This window comes from Rhinolophus sinicus, chromosome 10, assembly GCF_057876585.1.
Source record: "Rhinolophus sinicus isolate RSI-liver-muscle chromosome 10, RSI-T2T, whole genome shotgun sequence".
In the NCBI taxonomy this organism is placed as follows: domain Eukaryota; kingdom Metazoa; phylum Chordata; class Mammalia; order Chiroptera; family Rhinolophidae; genus Rhinolophus; species Rhinolophus sinicus.
The window spans coordinates 14,319,403-14,338,477 of NC_142510.1; the positions used below are offsets into that span (position 1 = coordinate 14,319,403).

Consider the following 19,075-nt stretch of genomic DNA (forward strand, 5'->3'; position numbering starts at 1 on the left):
AAATTTGAATGTTTCATGTATAGTTCTGTAAAGTTTTGACAAATGCATAGAATCATGTAGCTGCCACCTCAATGAACATACAGAACCAGGTCCATCACTGCAAAAAATTCCCCGTGCCCCGTTTGTGGTCAATCCTTCCTCCATCCCAGCTTCTGGCAACCACTATCTGTTCTCTGTCCCTATAGTTTTGCCTTCTCCACAGCGTCATAAAAATGGAATCATACAGTGTGTAACCTCTTGAGTTTAGCTCTTCCCCTGCATCCAAGACTAGAAGAAGGAAGAAGGTGGGAAAGGATCATGCCAGCTGAATATGTCTCTTTTATCATAAAAAAATCCTGCTCAAGAAACGACCCATCAGACATCCACTTCCATCTCATTGGCCAACACTCAGTCTCATAGGCTCTTGTGACCGTGCTGGAGGTTGTGGGAGTGGGCATTTCATTTTCCAGCCTCTAATGTGGAGGGAGCAAGGGATGGGGGTTAGAATGGGTGTTGACTTCGCCAACCAAAGGAGTCTGCCACCTCGGGGAAGTCAGGGTGGGGGGGTGGGGGGTGGGGTGGCGTTAACTGTGTGTTTTTTCACACTTGTTCTGAACACAGAGTGGAGAAGAGTTGGGAGGTCCCAGGCATGAAAGGGAAAGTCTCCTCAGGGGTTAAAGATTTGAGGAAGGTGTGTGTGAAGGAGCCACAGCCAGACCACACAGCCCGAAGCTAAGGCAGTTTCTGCTTAATGACAGTTGTTACTGTGGCCAGATGGTCTCCACCCCTGCCCTTGGGGAGGTAAGGAGGACTCTACAAAAAGCTGTTCTGTGGGGGAGGTCCCAGGAGATTGGAAGGTGAATGGAGACATCTGCCTGGGAGCTCAGGATGGGCATACTGGCCCCCTTCCCACTGAGCTCCGTGGGACTTCCCCTGAAGGAGACAGCTGGGCAGGCCCAAGGGTCTCCATCTGCAGCCTCTAGAGGCAGGTGGTGTTTGTGAAACTAAGGCAGTGAGGCCTTCCCACCTAGAGAGGCCTAGGTTTGGGGTGTCTTCCTGGGCCCGCCTCCAAGCAAGGACAAAGGGGCTCTGTGGTCCTGATGTGGACCCTGCTGGGACTGGGCTGACTACATTTCTACCCCCGATTGGAGAGGGGGCATCATTGGACATCCTGTTGCACTTTGGAGTCAGAAACCAGTTCCCACTCCAGGCCCAGCCTGTCCCTCAGGCTCCTTGAAGAGGGCAGTAGGGTTCCCTTGGGCTCAGGGGCTCCCTGGAGGCTGATCACTCAACTCAGAGAAAACCCACCTCACCCAGGAGTGTCCTGCCATTTATGGGGCGACTTTTCTGCCCCAGCAGATGTTTCTAGGCATTGCTTTCTCAGGGGCTTCTGTCTTGAAGGGGAGGGATAGGGTGGGATTATAAACAGACAGGCATGGGAGAAACTGAGGGACAGAAAGGGGGACAGAAGGAGGGATCCAGGGAGGAGAAGAAATGATGGACAGGGCACTTAGGGATAGAAGGTGGGGTTTCAAGGAGCAGGAGAGCCTGCAGGACAGAGGGGGAAATTGAGGGAGGGGCAGGGGTAGCAAATGAGGTTGGGGGGATTGAAAGCAAGAGAGGAGGGTGAGGTGACGAGAGATAGAGTGACAGGTAAACAGGGGACTAGGTCATAAAGGGGAAGCCCCAAGAGTCGCCTCTTACCTGAGCCACCCACTCGCTCCCCAGGCTGTTTCCCACGTGAGCAGGAGGCCAGTTTAGTGTTTGCTTGTTTGTTTGTTTGTTTGTTTTTTAATAAAACCAACCCCTCAGCATTTACTGTGATCTGGTAATAACCTAAAGGTAATCAAAACAATATAAACAAATGTTTTACAACAGTACTCCCAATAAAGGATACCAAAACACAAAAACCTGCCACTACCTTCTTAAAAACTCACTTCCCTGACCAGTTTCGTTTGGAAATACATCTCTCTTTTAGTACCACTAGACCTAGTTGTTTTCTTGATTTTGCTTTAGAATGAATCACTTTTGCATGAACTATTTCCAGGAAGCCCAAGTAGGCTAGGACAGGGTTCCAGATGTGGGGGTCTGACTGGGGAGGAGGAAGGGGACAGGCCCGGGAGGCTGCAGAAGGGTGGGCAGTAGGAAAGGCCTTCCTGGGGGAAAGAGTGTTAGCTGGGTCCCCTGCAGTGCAGGAAGCCTGGTGGCCCCTTGCGGCCTGGGACTTGGCTCTCCTCCCCCACTGTGGGCACAGGCAGGTGACTCAAGCCGGCCTTGCTGTCTCATTGTTGTGATCCTTCCTCCGCAGGGAGGATTCACAAAACCAGCAGTGAGTCACTCCTGAGTCATCTCCTTGGGGTGTGGAGGCCGCCTCAGCCCAAATCCAGGAGACCGGGCTCTGAGCGTAAGGGGAGGGGGGAAGACACCCAGGATGGTTTCTCTCAGCCAGTCCTGTTTCACAAACCCAACTGGCAGGGCCCTGCAGCTCCCATATCCCCCAGGGGCCTTTCAAGTGGCAGAGCTGGGTCTGCCAGGCCGCGGGGCCTCCTGCCTTCTCTCCATGGAAGGACAGTGCCAAGGACAGGGGTCAGGATGTTGAACCCCAGGTGGACAGGACCCCTGCCTGCCCCCATTTTAACCCCAAGTGGACCCGGGCTTCCCAATGTCCCCATACACAAGGGGAAAAACAGAAACTAAGGAATAAATAATTTATTGAAATTGGGGGAATAAATAAGATTGGCGAGCAGGGTTAGAAATAACTGTAAAAATTATTAACATGTATATACACAAAGGCTCTCCGGGCCCCAGAGGTGGAGCCGGAGCCCGGGGGCGGGGCTAGGGCGGGGCCTCCCAGCGGAGGCGACCCGGCGCCGGCACGCGGGCGCCACCCAGAGGTAGATGGCTTATTTACACTGGAGGAAATCACGTGGTCAGGCAACTGAGGCTCCCCGCGCCGCTCTGTGTTCGCCGATCCCTAACTCGGTCGGCGGTCTCCCCCGAGAGTGTCCACGGAACTGCACGCCTTGCACGATCCTCTGCACCCAGGAGCGATGGGCGGTCAGGCTGATATAGACGCCCGGCCGGTTGCGCTCTGCACAGCCCTCGCCCCAGCTGATGATCCCCGCCAGCAGCCAGGTGTCCTCAACCTGGCACATCAAGGGGCCTCCAGAGTCGCCCTGCGGAGGAGGGCACGTTAGGGAGTCACGTGGGGCAGGGAGTGGGCAGAGCCCAGGACCCGACACAGCGGGTGGCAGACGGTTCCCTTTGGCGAGGGGCATTTCTCCATCCCGGAGGTCGTGGCATGCAAACTCCACCCAGGCCGGGAGGACCGGGGACACACCTTCCGGGCTCACTTCTGGCGACAAGCACTCGGTGTGAGACCTCTCTCACAGGTGGGGCAGGGAGTATTATTTGTTTGACAGGTAGGAAAACTGAAGCTCAGAAAGAAGAAATGACTTGCCCCAACTGGCAACCACCGGCAGCAGAGTAAGAATCGTAACAAGTACAATGTCCACGCCCAGGCTTTGATCATCACCTTATCCTACCATCCTCCACCACAGGGAGGGCATTGTAGCTTGTCCTGGAGACCAGGACATGGGACTCCCACACACACACCCCTTAGGAGAATGCAGACTCCCTGAGAGTGGGGTCTGGACACCTGACATACTCAGTATACATTGGCTGTATGAATGGAAGGATGAGTAGCTGAGCCCAGGCCAGTTCCAAAGGCATCTAGGGGGACTGCAGGTCACAGATGATTCTGGGAGAGGCCCAGCCAGTGGTGATGGAGCTCAGTGGGGCAGGGCTGGGAAGAAGGTGGGGTGCTCACCAGACAGGCATCCCGCTCCCCTTCCAGGTAGCCGGCACACAGCATGTCCTCGGTGATGGCTTCCTGTCCAGCTCCCCGCCAATACAAGCGGCCACAGATTTCCGGGTCAATGATGGGAACCTTCAGCTTCTGCAGCGTCTGAGGTTGGGACAGGGGCACTGGGAGTAGAGAGGAGAGAGTCAGGCTTGGGAAGCTCCCCCCTGGTTGCCTCCTCAATTCTCTCTCCCAGTCCCCTCCAGGGCGCTGCTCCAAGGCTAATGGGTCAGCTCTGTCAGGTTCTCCCAAGTTATTTGTGGAAAACCCAAATTCCAGGCCTCCACCTCTGGACCTACTGACTCCAAGAATGAACGCGTATCTGGAAGCTCTGAATCATTACCAAGCACTCGGATGCCCACAAAATGTTTAGAACCTATGGTCCAGGCTTGTCCTGTCTCAGGCATAACTCCCTCCAGCACGGGGACTGCTGCAGATGAAGTGTTCAATAAATAACCAGTCAGTGTTGAATGTCATCAAGGCTTCAGGAATCGCTCCACAGCCTGGGCTGAGGGGATTGTGGACCCTCCTCACTCGACAATTCCAGTTCTCACAGGAGCCCCTAAGAAGGGCCACGGGGAGGCTGGCTGCAACCTCAGAATCAGTTTGCCCGGTGTCAAATGACTGGTGTCATTTCTCTTAAGTCTTCTGGAATCTGGTTAAAGTCCCATTTTTCTTACATTTTGTCCTTCCTTGGTGTCTCTCTCTCTTATCTATTTATCTACCTATGTATCTATCTTTTTCTGACTCACTGCCTTACTTTTTCTAATCTGCTTTGTGTGTCTAGATGATGTTTTCCAAACCTCCAGGCTTAGTTTGAGAATTATATTTTACAGTAGTGGAAACTATTTTCTCCTGGGAATTTTGCCTGCAATTATGGCATTCTGCCACCAGGGGCGCCTATTCCCACTTTGGACTCTTAGGGCTGTTTTCATATTCATCATATTCTCTTGGCCCCCTGTCTGCCTCCATTTAGCCATTTGTAGATCATGTAATAGCTTTGTTGAACTGGCTGTTGTTGCCTCAGAGCACAGCCAGAGGTACTCTGTAACTAGAAATGACCTAAAATTGTCCACCTAGGCTTCTGTGATGTCACATCTCTGGATTGCAGCCCATCTTTTCATCTTTCTCTGTCATGCTATGCCTCTGGTCTCTCCATTTTGCTGCCTATGGCACCTGTGTCTCTGAGTGCCCGCCATGGTCTGTCCCCATCCATCCCCAACCACCTGATGGTGGAGAAGCACACCTCCATCATGGACACTGCCCCAGCCTGCAATCCAGCAGTTGGTGTTCGGAGGGAGATGGACGGAATAATCAGGCAGGCAGATGGGCAGGATTCGCTCAGAGAACTGGATGGGGTGCTCGAGGCGCACCAGGGCAATGTCAGCACGGGAGCCCTCCTTCCAGGAGTACACAGGGTGGGGGTACACCCAGGAGATGCCCACCTGCTGGGACCGCTGGCCAGGGTTCGCCAGCTGCCAGATGCCCAGCAGCACAGAAAACTGGAGTGGCTTGTTCAGAGTGCTAGGAGGAAGAGGGAAGGGGACGGGGTCAGCCAGGAACCATGGGTAGCCAGGAAGAGCCTGGGAGGGGTGTCTGGGGAACGGCATGCACAGGAACGCCCCACGAAAGCAAAAGAGGCTTTTTGGCAGGAGCAGGGTCCCTCCTGAGGGGCCCCAGACTGGGCCAGGGCCTGGCAGTGGGAAGAACCTGGGTCTGGGGCAGGAAGCCAGGGACTCAAGTGGAGGAGACTGGCTGTCATACCCCTTGAAACAGTGGGCAGCAGTGACCACCCAGCGGTTGGTGAGCAGGGAGCCAGCACAGTGGTGGGTTCCGTTCTTCTGGATGCTCACAACCCAGGGCCACTCGGAGTCTGCGCTGTCCTCACCACCCACAATCCGGTTCAGCTGCTGGGGCTTCCCACAGTCTGGGGGGGCTGGCAGAGGACGGTTTCAGTTTGTGTTATCCCCTTGGTGGCACAGTCCTCGTCCCCTTCCATCTTCCCTTCGCCCACCTCAAATAGTTAGGCTTGTGCTCCACGCCTCTCCCTGTGCCCTCCTACCCTGCAGGCACCCCCTCCCTTGCTTTTTCTTCCCCGCCCTGTCCTTCCTCTGCCTCCACTCTGGCTGAGCTTTCCCCCTACTCTTGGTCCTCAAGCTTGCCCACAACTCTTTTCCTTTTACCTTCTGGACCACGCACCCTCCTGGGCTCTGGGTGCAGTCGGGCCTCTCTCTTCCACATCCCAGTCTCTGCTCGCTCTCTGGGCCTCATTTCCTGCCTGCCCTCCAGCTTCTTTCCCCCCTCTTGCCCCACTGCCCCCTTCTGACCTGTTCCTGACACACAAACCGCCCTCCCCTTCAGGCTTCATCCGTCCCCCCTCCCCTCAGGGTGGCTCCTACTCACCAGGCGTCTTGACAGCATTGAGGGTGGCTGAGGACAAGAAAAAGAAAGGGTCAGGCCAGTGGAGATCCCAGTGCCCAGTGAAGATGAGGCCACAGTGTCCAGAGGGGAGGAGCCTCCAGTGTCCAGCGAAGAGGGGCACCCCACTCGGTGCCCAGTGACCCTCCCTACCCAGTCTCATTGCCAGGCCCCTCCAGGCCTCCCAAGGTGAGGCATTGCCTGGAGCTTGGATAGGGCAGGCAGAAGCCTCATGCCCTCACTATAAACGGAGCTTTAGCCCTCCCACCAGCTTCCTGTCCAGCTTGTGCCCAGGATCCATCCTACCTGCTGGTGGACAAGGGACCAACTCCTGGGGCGTTCTCTCACTGAGGGTAAGGGGGGGGTACATGCCTGACACTCTCGGGTTTCCTCCACCAGACCTGAGTCAGTGACCTGAGACACCCCCCCACCAAATACCCCCAAGCCCAAAGCCTGGATGCTGCTGCCCCAGGAGATCAAAGAGACAGGCGGGAAGGAGATGGTGACAGTGATGAATTTGATCACTAATAACCACCAGAGCTGAAGCTGTGAGTCCTGTGCCTCCCAGCAGTGTTTCATTTCATCCTTGTGGCCTTGGAGAACAGTGACGAACAGAGCAGTCAAATAGCAGGAGAGAGGAGAAAGAGAAAGAGAGAGAACACAAGCAAAGGAAGCAAAGAGAATGCAAGCAGGACCAGGAGGGAAGGCGGCTGAGTCGAGAGGTGGTACGGGGTGATCCTGTAGGGGCAGAGATGGAAGGAGGAGAAGAGGGAAGGGGACAGCAGGTCCTCAGGACTCACCAGTAGAAGCCAGAAGCAGCAGGGAGGTTAAGATCCTGAGCCAGCCCCCACCCCGGGCTGGGGGGTGTCTGGAAATGAGCATGGCAGGTGGGGGTGGGGTTACAGCCAGACAAGCTGCTCTGGCCGCTGGCTGCCAGGAGTGTTCAGAGTTCCCTGCAGGTCACCCCAGGTTTTATCCAGGAGGCGGAATGCAGTCGGACCAGTCCCCCCAGTGAGTGGCTCAGTCCCTGCCACCTGGGGCTGTAGGTCACCCAAGGGGGTGGGGCTGCTGGGAGGAAATGAGCCGTTACAGGAAGTAGGGGGCTCTAACTGGGACCCCTGCTTCAGGTCTGGACCAATGGACTCAGGATCTGGATATGGGGCTAAGGAAGCTAGCCCCACCCCCAGCTCTGGCTGTGGGTCCAGGATCTGGCCTCTGGAGGAGCAGGTGAGGGGACCTGGGGTGTGGCCTTACATTGAAGGGGGGGAAGAGAAAGGTCCCCACAGCTTGAAAGGATGGGATCCAGGTGGGAAAGGGCAGGCGCTCAGACAGAGGGCCTGGGTCCACAGCAGAGGAAATCTCGGGGATGCCCCAGGGCTTGGGGAGATGGGGGCTGGCAATGGGGCTGCCCAGAGGCTCAATAACTGCTCCTGCCTCCAAGACTTAAGACACGTGCCCAGCCCAGGGCTTGGGTATCCTGTTAATCCATTTACTGGAGAGCTGTGAATCAGGCCCACAGTGGCTGCCTGTCATGGGGCCACCTTCCTGTGAGCTGTGTCACTTGGAAACCCAACAACTCACCCTTTACCTAGACTCTGGAGAAGCCAGGAGAGGCCAGCCAGGTGCTCGGATGGTTGTGATTGACAAGACTGCCTGGGAAGGACTGGGGGGCTGGTTCTCCCACATCCCAACCTGGCCTCTGAACTCCTGGGATCTCCTCATAGGGGGTAAAAGGGCAAGAGGGCTGCGATTACGGGGGGAGCCCAGGTCAGGCGTTGGACCTGAGGTGCGTCTCCTCCCCCAGGAGCCTGCCCTCCTGATCCTGGAACCCCCCCAACCCCAACCCTGAAGGCAGGTCTTTCCTGACCCAGTGCTTGCTCTCTTCCACACCCCGACCCCAAGCAGGAGGAGCAAGCTTCTTCCTCCTCAGAGACAGACATGTATCTTTGTCCCTTCTTTCATTTAATCAAAGAAACTGGAGCTAGGCCTTTGCTATGCCTGTGGAGGGGGCAAGAGAAATAACAGTAACAACTGAGGGAGTTTTTAGTGCACCAGGCTTCGCCTCATTTAATCCTCAAATTCCCTTGTCATTATCCCATTCTGCAGATGAGGAAACTGAGGCCACTTAGGGAGGTTAATGATTTGCCCAAGGTCTCCCAGCTGGTGAGTGGTGGAGGCCGGATTTGAACCCTGAGCCTGGGGACAGGGGACTGGGTTAGACTCAGTGGAGCCTGAGGGAGTTCAGTCCAGTGGATGGATAATTGTCACCGGGGGTCCTATGTGAGGGTGGGTGAGGGCCTCAGGGGTCCAGAGAAGGCACCTGACCCCAGTGGGGGGTGCCAGTGAAGGCTTCCCAAAAAAGAAGGACCTTGAAATAGAGGCAAGGAGAGCAAGTTGGAGTTGGCCCTGCAGAGACGGTGGGGATGAGGGTCAGCAGAGGGGGGACCAGGCACAAATGCTTGAAGGAGAGGGCGAGTGAGTGCGGGTGAGTCTGGGGCTGGGGCACAGAGGGACAGAGCGCTGGGAAGGGCTGGGGGCTGCTATAGGCAGGTCCTCAGTGCACTCCCTGCTAGGCAGACCCCAGCTTGATCAACATGTTCTACCCCCAGAGGCTGCCCCAGGGGTGGACGCCCGTGCTGCATACCTCTTTGGGCTGTTAGGGGTTCTGTGGTGGCAGGATTCCGAAATCAGAAACAGATAGCCTCCCCTGGGACTGTCAGTACCAAAAAGGATTATTGTGTGTTTTACTGGTGTTGCTTCTGTTAGGAGGCAGGATTAACTCAGGTTAAATTGCAGGGGCCAGTCCCCATCCCAGCGCACCCAAAGACAAGCCATGTATGGGCCCCCAGCTGATGCATTATTCTCTGTCCTAGGACTGAGGGGAAAGAGGGACTGCAGGAAAACACCCACACAGAATCGTCAGGTGAGGGGCAATTTCCATGGGGTCCCCTGAGCCGCTGAGTAGAAATGCCCTAGGTGGGGGGAGGGCGCCCTTCCTTACCTGCCCTCTCTCCTGGGTCTGCCTCTATACCTATACCCCTCATTCTCCCTCAACACACTCCCTTCCTCAAACTGAGGTGGTGGGCCTCCCCGGCTCATGTGACAAGCATTTATTGGGCGCTTGCTGTATGCCAGACTTTGTGCTGGGCACCGAGGCACAGTGGTGAATAAGACACAGGTCCTATCCTCAGGCAACACGTGTCTCCCGGGGGTGGGAGGCAGTTGAACCAGTAATGACAGTGAGGTGTCACAGAGTGGGCACAGAGGCCCTGGGACTGGAAAGGGGGTGTTGGGAAAGGGGTGGCGGTGGGCACAGATTCTGAAGGGCCACCCTGAAGTCGGGTGCTGTATGCTGCAACCCCTTGAGGGGAAGCACAGTGTGAGGAGGCTCCCCATGGATCCTCGGGTTCTAGGTTGGTGCCTCGTGCGTGCTGAACCTCAGTGGATGTTTGTTGAATGAATAAATGAGTGTGGAAGAGGGGAGTCAGCAGGAATCCACTGGGAACTGACGGCTCCTGCCTCCTGCCTCTCTAGTTTCCTCTTTGTTCCAGATTTTCCTGTCTTTCATGAGACCTGGATCACTTCCCAGATGACCCCAGGGGCAGGCATGTACCCCGAGATGTTTCTGTCCTTGAGATGGGGTGGCCAGGAAGAGAGCCACAAGGAGCAAGCCCGGTGGGAGCCAGAGGAAGTCCTGAGCAGCCATTGAAGACTTCCTGGCACAAGGCCCGGGCAGGGGCCCCAGAGACTGGCTCCCCAGTTCCCAGGGAGTAGAGACCCTAGTATGATTCAACAGCCATTCAACAAAATGTTGTCTACCATATGCTGGACAATCATGGGGCACCCTGGCTGGGCATTTCTTCACCTGGGCATGAGATGGATGGGCCGTCCACCCTGCCATCCATTCCACCATGTCCCTGCCAGGGCTACCAATGATTTCGAAGAGAGGTCTGGATGACAAGACAGGGTGCTGAGGCCTTACATGGAACAGCAGCTGGAACTGGCAGTGCTTCACCCAGAGAAGTGACTCACCGGAGGCATTTCAGACGTGGGCACTGGGGTCAGGGCAGAGATCTGAACAGGGGTATCCATTCATCATCATCCAAAACCGACCGAGCACCTATTGCATGCCAGGCACTGCCCTACGAGCTGGAGATACAGCAGTGAACAAACCATGAACTATCCTGCCCTCATGGCAGGGACGCTGGAGTAAACAGAATCAACATAGTAAATCATTTAGATTGACAGGTGGTAAAGGCTCTGGGGAAAAACAAAGCAAGAAGGGGGTTAGGACAGGAAGAGGGGAACAGGAGGTGGGGAGGGGGGCGGTGAGGGGTTGCAATCTTCTATCAGGAGTCCAGGGCACTGCTCACTTTTGAGCCGAGACTTGCAGGAGAGCGGGTAAGAGTTGTGGGTGCTCTCGTTCATTATTGCAGCCCCAGGAACGGCTCGTGTGGGTGGGACTGGTGGATTGGAGTCATGGCAAAGCAGAGGCACAGGGGCTAAGGGGGGCTGGCTCTGCTTGAGCCGGGCTCCAAAGGACAAGTCGGGGATACTAGGAGAAGAGAGTGCTCCAGGGTGAGAAACCAGCCAGCTCGGGACAGAGGCCGCCCTTGTGGGCCCACCCATGTAGAGGAGCCTTTGCTTACGGGCAGGGGGAGCAGCAAGGGCTGCTGGGATAACACCTGGATCAGAGGCACAGGAAGGGGAGGGAGGAGACAGGTGGGACACAGAGTCATGCGAGGTGAGCCCGAGTCAGGGACTCCTCAGGTGGCCATGGAGATGGAGAGACATGGATGGGCAGGTGCCAGTGAGCAAGGCAGGTAATACGCTGTCCCAGGCAGGTAATTGCCTGGGACAGTCCTAGGCAAACTGGGATGGCTGGTCACCCCAGGCAGAGCCTCTGTCCGGAATCATGGGAGATGGGAGAGAAGGTGACAAGGTGCTGCACGCCCAAGCTTCCATTGTTGGAAATTTGGGGAAAGCGGAAGGTAGAAGCCCAGGATGCTGTGATCTCTAAGGCCTTCAGTTGTCCTCTGATCTCCCAAGAGAGAGGATCTGATGAGCCGTGTGGGGCCTGAGAGAAACCCAGCGGAGAGTGATGGCAGCATGGGACTGCTCCCTCCTCGGTGGCTTAGATTTTCATGATATTCTGGCCTTGGCTGGAGATTTCAAGCCATTTTCTGCAGGGAGAGGCTTGGTCTCTCTGAGCTGGGGAGGGGGAGTCCTCCATGATGTTGTAAGCCTGGGTGTGAGCCCACCTTGAACTCCAGGTAAGTCGCTTGGCCTTCAGGAGCCCCTTTCCTCTTGGTTCTAGCCATGTGTTCCGAGATCAGAGCTGCAAACCAGCTGTTGAATCTCAACTCCAGTGGGTTTTGTTAGACCTGCAGTGTTGTTTGTTTTTTTTAAATTGGGCAAACACACATTTAAAATAAGGTATATGGGGGCAGCCGAGGGCTCAGTAGGTTAGAGCGCGATCTCTTGACAGCAGGGTTGCCAGTTCAATTCCCGCATGGGATGGTGGGCTGTGCCCCCTGCAACTAAAGATTGAAAATGGCAACTGGACTTGGAGCTGAGCTGCGCCCTCCACAACTAGATTGAAGGACAACGACTTGGAGCTGATGGGCCCTGGAGAAGCACACTGTTCCCCAATATTCCCCAATAAAAATTTAAAAAATTATATATATGTGTATATATATATATATATATATATATATGAATTTTAACTAATGCTGCTGTGAACGTAAGTATACAAGTATCTGATTGAGCCCTTGCTCAAACAGATATTTGTACATGGATGTTCACAGCAGCATTACTCGTAACAGCCAAAACATGGGAACAACCCAAGTGTCTATAGACAAATGGATACACAAAACGTGGTCCATCCATACAATGGAATATTATTAAGCCATAAAAAAGAATGAAGTACTGACATTTGCTAGAACATGGATGAACCTCAAAAACATGCTCAGTGAAAGAGACCAGACACAGAAGGAAAAATACTGTGCGATTCCACTTACAGATGTTTGACCAGAGTCGTCAAACTCATGCAGACAGAAGGGAGGGAGGGAGGAGCTGGTGTTTAATGGGGACAGGGTTCCAGCCTGAGAAGATGAGTGGGCGTGGCGGTGGTTGCACAACAGCGTGAATGTACTTAATGCCGCTGAAATGTACACTTAAACACGGTTCAAATGGTAAATCTTATGTACACTTTACTGAAAGTTAAAAAATGGGGGGAAAAATCTGAATGTCCATCTTTTCATGGATGTTCGAAGCTGTGGCAACGCTGGGTTCCGCTGGCTGAGTGGCCCTGATTGCAGCGCAGCCCCGCCCACCCACTCCCACTCCGTGACACTGGCCAGTGCCCTGGGTCCTCAGGCATTTCCTGTTCTTGGAGGGCAGGGCCTGGGACAGAACAGATGCCCCATTCCCTCTTGAGATGACTCAATTTAAGCTCCCAGCGTGAGCAGATCCCTCCAGAGGAGCCACGTAAACAGTAGCTCCTTCCTCCAACCTGGGTCTCAGTTTATCCGTCAGTGAAGGGGATCTGCCATGATCCCCCACTGCCACGCCTGTCGTGACCACCTGCAAAAGGGCTGCTCAGTTGTGAAGGAAGGGCTAGTGGGCGGTCTTGCAAGGTTGAGTGCAGATTGAGCAACTAGCTGGGCTGGGCTCTCTGCAGGCAAGGTTTTCTGGGGTACTAATGGTTTTGAGGAGCCTGCCCTGGCTGATACTGGGGACATTAGAGGACATGCTGAGGGTCTGGCATTTTGTCACCTTCCCACAGGGACATCCTTCCTCCTGTCTAACCATACGCCTGAACTGTCCTGGGAATCAGATGTCACTAGGGGGCTCCCTGCCTCTTGGAGACTTGGGTCAACCTTGGTTCCAACCACGCCCCATGTCGCAGGTCCCAGGTCCCACTCAGAGCCCTCCCCACGGCCCGCATGCCACAGACCTCACATTTTCCTCTGGCTCCTCCAGGTCTGCTGGGCTCCTCAAGGTCTTCTTAGTTCTACCCATCCCAGTCCTGGCCCCAAAGCTCTGTCTCCTCCCCTCTATAAGAAACCTAGCCTGACATTGCACATAACACTGAATCCTTTCCCCGGATCTTCCAGCTCTCCAAGCCTGGGCTGTGTGGTCAGGCATCTATCTCCCACCCCACATCCTTACTTAAAATTCTGCAAAATAAAATTTTCTCCATCTTATAAAAGCATTGCCTGTCCTCTTAACACTACTTTAAAATGGAAGTTGAGCGTCCTCTCCTTGCCCAGCGTTTCTTTCTCTAGTCTTAGGGATCCCTCCTCCCCAGTACCTTCCTCAACCCCAAACTTTCTAAATGCAGAGCTCCCTACTGTCTGACTCTTTGAAGGTTGGACTTCTAGGGTTCCGGTGTTAATTATATGACACCATGTATCTTCATTCTGGCTAATGTCTTCTTGGAATATAGAGCACTGTTAGTTCTTGTGGTCCACTAAGACCTTCAGGCATTTTTTTTTTTTTTTTTTTTAAGCTGCACTTACGCCTGCCCCTCCGTCCCTTGCTGGTCTAAATCTTTCACTATGGCAGCGTCGTTCAGTTTTCCTTCCATGGCTTAGAGCACTCTCTTAGGTTTTGTTCGCAACCTTTTCCTCCTTCAGAAAAGTTGGCTGTACAATGGAATTCTTAGAGTTAATCCCATTTTCCCCATTCACTCCTATTGTTCTCCTGGAAAAATACCCCATGAGCCTGGAATGAGACTGTTCAGGGAGGGAAGTGGTTAGTCTTCCTACAGAAATGTCACTGGACTGTCCCCTCTAGGGGTCAGAATCCCTCACTCCCACTCCCTACTTCCCAGTCTACATGCGGCTTTTTCCGGTTGATGGAAAAAGCCCCCCACCACCACCTCCACGAGAATTTTCTCCTTGTGTCAGGCTAATCCAACTGATCACATGTGAGCTTGGAGCCCGTTACTTTGTCTGTTTACCCTTAAAATAACATGTTTATTAAGGGGATGTGTTAATGCGGCTCTTACTAGCTAGCAAGAGCTGATTGTTAAGTTTTCAGGAATTTTCCAAGCGTTTGACATCACATTAGTATGTTGAAATCAGCCATGCATAATGGAACAATTTATACCATGAAAATCAGCAAATGCTATAAAACAGGTTTTCTTTCCTCCCGATAGCCCACTGTGCAATATTGACCAGCATATTCTTTTTCTTTTTTATTGGGGAATATTGGGGAACAGTGTGGTTTTCCAGGATGTCAAGTCATTGTTTTTCAAACTAGTTGGGGGGGGGGGGGCGCAGCTCAGCTCCAAGTCAAGTCCTTGTTTTTTCTTTTTTCAATCTAGTTGTGGAGGGCCCAGCTCACTGGCCCATGTGGGACTCGAAACAGAGATCTTGAAGTTACGAGCTCTGCACTCCAACCACTGAGCCAACTGACCACCCACCGTTGGCTCAGCTCCAAGCTCAAGCCGTTGTTTTCAATCTAGCTGTGGAGGGTGTAGTTCACTGGCCCATGTGGGAATCCAACGGGCAACCTTGTTTTTAAGAGCTCGCACTCTAACCAACTGAGCCTTCCGGCAGCCCTGACCAGCATATTCTGAAGCCAGACTCCAATAGTCACGCATACGTCTCTCCCTCCTACCTAGGACCAACAAGAACTTCTACTCTCGCCCAACAATGAGAAATCAGTCTGGCAGGATTGTGCTTCCTCCCTGACCAGGAAGCAGAAAGGGAGCTCCAGGCTGGGAAGGGCTCAGAGCAGACTGCTGGTGATAAGAGGTGAACTGGGAAGGAAAGAGGGAAATGGGTGAGCTGGGTGAGCTGACTCGCTGGGTACCCGTTGCTGGGCTGAGCAGTTTCCAGCACTCCTGGTGACAAATCAGTGACTCGAAGACTGAGGGCAGGACCTCAGAGTGGTGAGGTCAAAGGTCATTGCCAAGGGCTCACGGAGAGGAAGTGACTGACTGCACAGGATTAGCTATGTCTGGGGGTAGGTGCAGAATGAGGGGCCCCAATTCAGTTCCAGAGGTGAGCTGGATGTAGAGCTGGGATTTGCAGGTCCTCCTGGCCCTGCCTTTGAGGGGACCTACTGATCGTGTGACTCAGCCCCCCCAGGTGACCTGGGCAGCCACGTCATGCTGTCATGCTGGCTGCAGAGAGGAAGCATGGAGAAACCAGCTCCAGCCTCCCCCGCAGGGTGGAGAGCCACCTCCAACCACGTTCCTCCTCCCCACTCATCCCTCCAGGGAAATGAGTGACTGTGCTAATTACTGCTAATGAATGGCTTCTGGGTAAATCAGAGTGTGGAGGTTTCTCCAGCCAGGAAGACAGAGCTCTGGGGTGAGAGGCACATGTGCATGGGGGGGTCAGTCAGCAGCTGGGATTGAGACACCCCTCTGTGCTGGCAGCCTAGGGAAGGCGAGCCCCAGAGAGCCTGGGGGAGACAAAAGTCACCCCTTCCATCCCTCAGCTGTTCCTTGAAGCCATAGTCTGGATGCTGGAAACTTGAACTCCCAACAGGCATTTCAAACAGGGAAACTTGAGATTCTCTTGAATTCAGACCGTACCACCCAGGCCCCCATCTCAGAAAATGGGACCACATGCACCCCAGTCCTCAAGCCAGAAGGCTGAGAGTCACCATTTTCCTCCCACCTATATCCAACTGAAAAGGAAAAACTCTGTATACACAGAACACTTTTAATACCAGATGTGTGGGGTTTTCCACACCAAGCAATTCTCCAATTCTCTGTGGACACCGAGAATCCTGCGACTTAATTAAATTCAGACACGAACTAGTCTTCATGCAGACCCTGCGGGTTAAGGACTCAGTGCTATGAGACTTCCCCCACTTCACGTGGTTGTTGCTGAGGTGCATCTTGCAATCCCAGTAAGAACCGCAATGGCTGACAACATGTCCGTGGGGCCTCCCACAAGGAGTATGGGCCCCAGGCAAGTGCCTCAGGCATCCGTAGCCAACAGCATTACTATCGATAGGCTAAGGCTGATGCAACAATATTTCTTATTATTTCACACAAATCCATCAGCAAGACATGGTTTCCTGGGGCGGCCAGATGGCTCAGTTGGTTAGAGCGCGAGCTCTGAACAACAGGGTTGCTGGTTCGATTCCCACATGGGATGGTGGGCTGTGCCCCCTGCAACTAAAGACTGAAAATGGCAACTGGACTTGGAGCTGAGCTGCGCCCTCCACAACTAGATTGAAGGACAACGACTTGGACTAATGGGCCCTAGAAAAACACACTGTTCCCCAATATTCCCCAATTAAAAAAAAAAAAAGACATGGTTTCCAGCCTAGAACAAGTGGAAAGATCCAGGTACAAAAGTCCATCAGCTCTGCTCCGGACACTGGAACAGCCTCCCGATGGTCCCCTGCTCCCCCTTCCAGTTTCTTCTCCCACAGCAAACAGAGATGTTTAACAAAACAAATATCAGATCACGGCACTTCCCAGGTGAAAACTCTAAAGGTGCCTGCTGCCCTTAGGAGATCCAAACTCCTTGCCCCTCCTTCCAGGCTTTGCATTACCTGCCCCCGTGCTGACCTCTCTCCCTAGCTCATTCCTATCCAGCCACGCTTGTCCTCTGTTTCCTCTCAGCCCTTTGCTATCTCAGGGCCCCTGCATGTGCTATTCCATCTGTCTGAAGGTCTTACTTAACCCCATCTTCAGAGTTGGCACCTTCTCTTAGGTCTTAGTTTAAGTGACACCCATTCTGTTTCTCTTTTTCTCAGCCCTGTAGGGAAAAGTGTGGAAGATTTAAAATGGGCAAATGAGATTACCAAATATCCTTCCAATGGAATGCTGCAACCTCCAGGGGTTATCTGATCCTACAGGGGTGTGTAATTTGTCTGATTAGACTATTTCATAACTCTATAAGCCTATAGAGGCAGAAGTTAGTCGGCAGAAAACTCATAGTAATGAAAAGAATTCTTGTTCCTAGAAAAGAAAATCACATCCCCCCTATGCAGTTTTGCCAGTTTGCATCAGTTGGCAAAATTCATTTCGACATTCCTCATCTGACCATAAATGTGTGGTGCTCTGGGTCCTCTTTTGAACAAGTTGTACTATCCTACTGGTTCCTTCCTTAATTGATAAATAGTAAAATCTTTGAGATGACCTTAGAAAAGTCATAATTTTACCTTTGTGAAAATTATCTTTTAAGGGTAGCCTGTATATTTCTTTCATTGAAGTTACGTGTCTTGTTTATAAACTGGCTTACTAACCTGTAAGTTCCCTGAGGATAGGAACCTTTTGTGCTTGTTAGGGATAATTGTGGAAGAGTTTGAAATGGGCAAAGAAGGTAACTGAATGCCCTTTCAAAGGAATCTGACCCTTGTCTGATCCTTCGGAGCTATGGTTCCTTGGGGGTCTTTGTGTGTGTGAAGACAAAGGTCTTCAACTAGGCTCTTTTACAAGTACATTTTCCCCTTCCATTTCGCAGAAAAGATGATTCCAAACATTACACTTTTTTAAATTTTTTTATTTTTTAAAGAGAGTGAAGCTCACAGTGGCCCATGTGGGGATTGAACTGGCAACCTTGGTGTTATCAGCACCACGTTCTCACCAACTGAGCTAACCGGCCACCCCAAACATTACATTTTCTTGCTCTGTGTGACACTGACCAGCTTTGCATCCATCTGCAAATTGATTTCAGCGTTCCTGATTTCCCATTTACTATATGTCTTTTCTTCAGATTCCCTTTTTAGCCGTTTAACATCTTGCTGGCTTCCTCATTCAAATGAGTTAAAATCTTTGACACATGCCCATTTTATATTTATTTGAAAGTTATGCTTTTTTACCTTTTTGGAAATTATACTTTTAACAGCTTACTATTATATCCTCAGTGCTTGGTATACAATGGTCCCCCAGTTTTGTTGACTCAATTAATTAAATGAAACAGTTTACAAATTTTTACTTAATTAATAAAACAAGTTACAGATTACATATTTTTTCCTTTTTATAATATTGGGATCATACTAGTACATTATTTTCATGTTTTTTAAATGTTTTAGTATCTTTCAATGTCAGTAAATTATTCACTCACAACATGCTCATTAATCATATTATATTATTAATCATACTATATTATAATATGCTATTATTTAATTTACCAGAAGGCCATACCCTCTGATACTGGACATTTGTTCTTTTTATTGTTGTACATAATGCTTCAATAAACAATATTGTTCATAAATCTTTGAAAAAAAATGTCTGATTATTTCCTCAAGTTACATTCCTCGTAGGGAAATTGTTAAGTCAAAAGTCATAAATTTATTTACAGGTCTTGGTATGTATCATAAAACTATCCTTTTTTCTAAAAAAAAAAAAATTTTTAAACTTTTCTGAAGTTGTATAATGATTTTTCTTCCCTTTCTTTACCATAGAAAAATAGAATGAAAACATTTTCCCTTGTATCCTGACAGGGTTTGAAGGTTCGGTCTTTCTTGCCCTTGAGGAAAGGAGAACTAGTTTTCCAGTTACTAATGACTTGTCTCAAGGCTTAACGTGGCATCAAGGTCTGTTGTGAAAGAGTAAGGCACAGGTTTGAAGAGAGAGGAGACAGGAAATGCCTCAGCTAGGAAGAGGAAGGGGGAAGGATTTCCCCAAGTCTGAAAGATGGGAGGCCCTGAAAACCTAGCAAAGCTCCACGGGAAGGCACTGCCCCAAGGTTCAGGAGCCCCAGGGAGCCAAGGCTTCCCTGGGAGAGCTCAGCTCACCAGGAGACCCCAGCCTTCTGGTGCCACGGCTTGGGAGTGCCCAGAGTGGACTCACCTGATCAGAATCTGCCCCTCTCTCATGCCTGCCCTGCACAGGGC

The 19,075-nt window shown here is 52.1% G+C and overlaps 1 protein-coding gene and 1 long non-coding RNA gene across 2 annotated transcripts; one reads left to right on the top strand and one right to left on the bottom strand.

Moving 5' to 3' along the window:
• Positions 1–2,673: 2,673 nt before the first annotated feature.
• On the bottom strand, positions 2,674–7,273 carry LOC109439412 (brain-specific serine protease 4-like). Its single transcript, XM_019719719.3, has 6 exons — positions 7,060–7,273; positions 6,245–6,271; positions 5,606–5,777; positions 5,088–5,365; positions 3,809–3,966; positions 2,674–3,155 (listed from the first exon to the last, which is right to left on the bottom strand). The coding sequence occupies exons 1-6, from the start codon at positions 7,139–7,141 to the stop codon at positions 2,910–2,912; spliced, it is 963 nt and encodes a 320-aa protein (XP_019575278.1). The 5' UTR covers positions 7,142–7,273; the 3' UTR covers positions 2,674–2,909.
• A 24-nt stretch (positions 7,274–7,297) lies between these two features.
• Positions 7,298–18,787, top strand: LOC109439413 (uncharacterized). The gene is made up of 3 exons (XR_002136498.3): positions 7,298–7,486; positions 9,133–9,182; positions 9,811–18,787. It is a non-coding gene; the product is annotated as an uncharacterized LOC109439413 (long non-coding RNA).
• Positions 18,788–19,075: the final 288 nt, after the last annotated feature.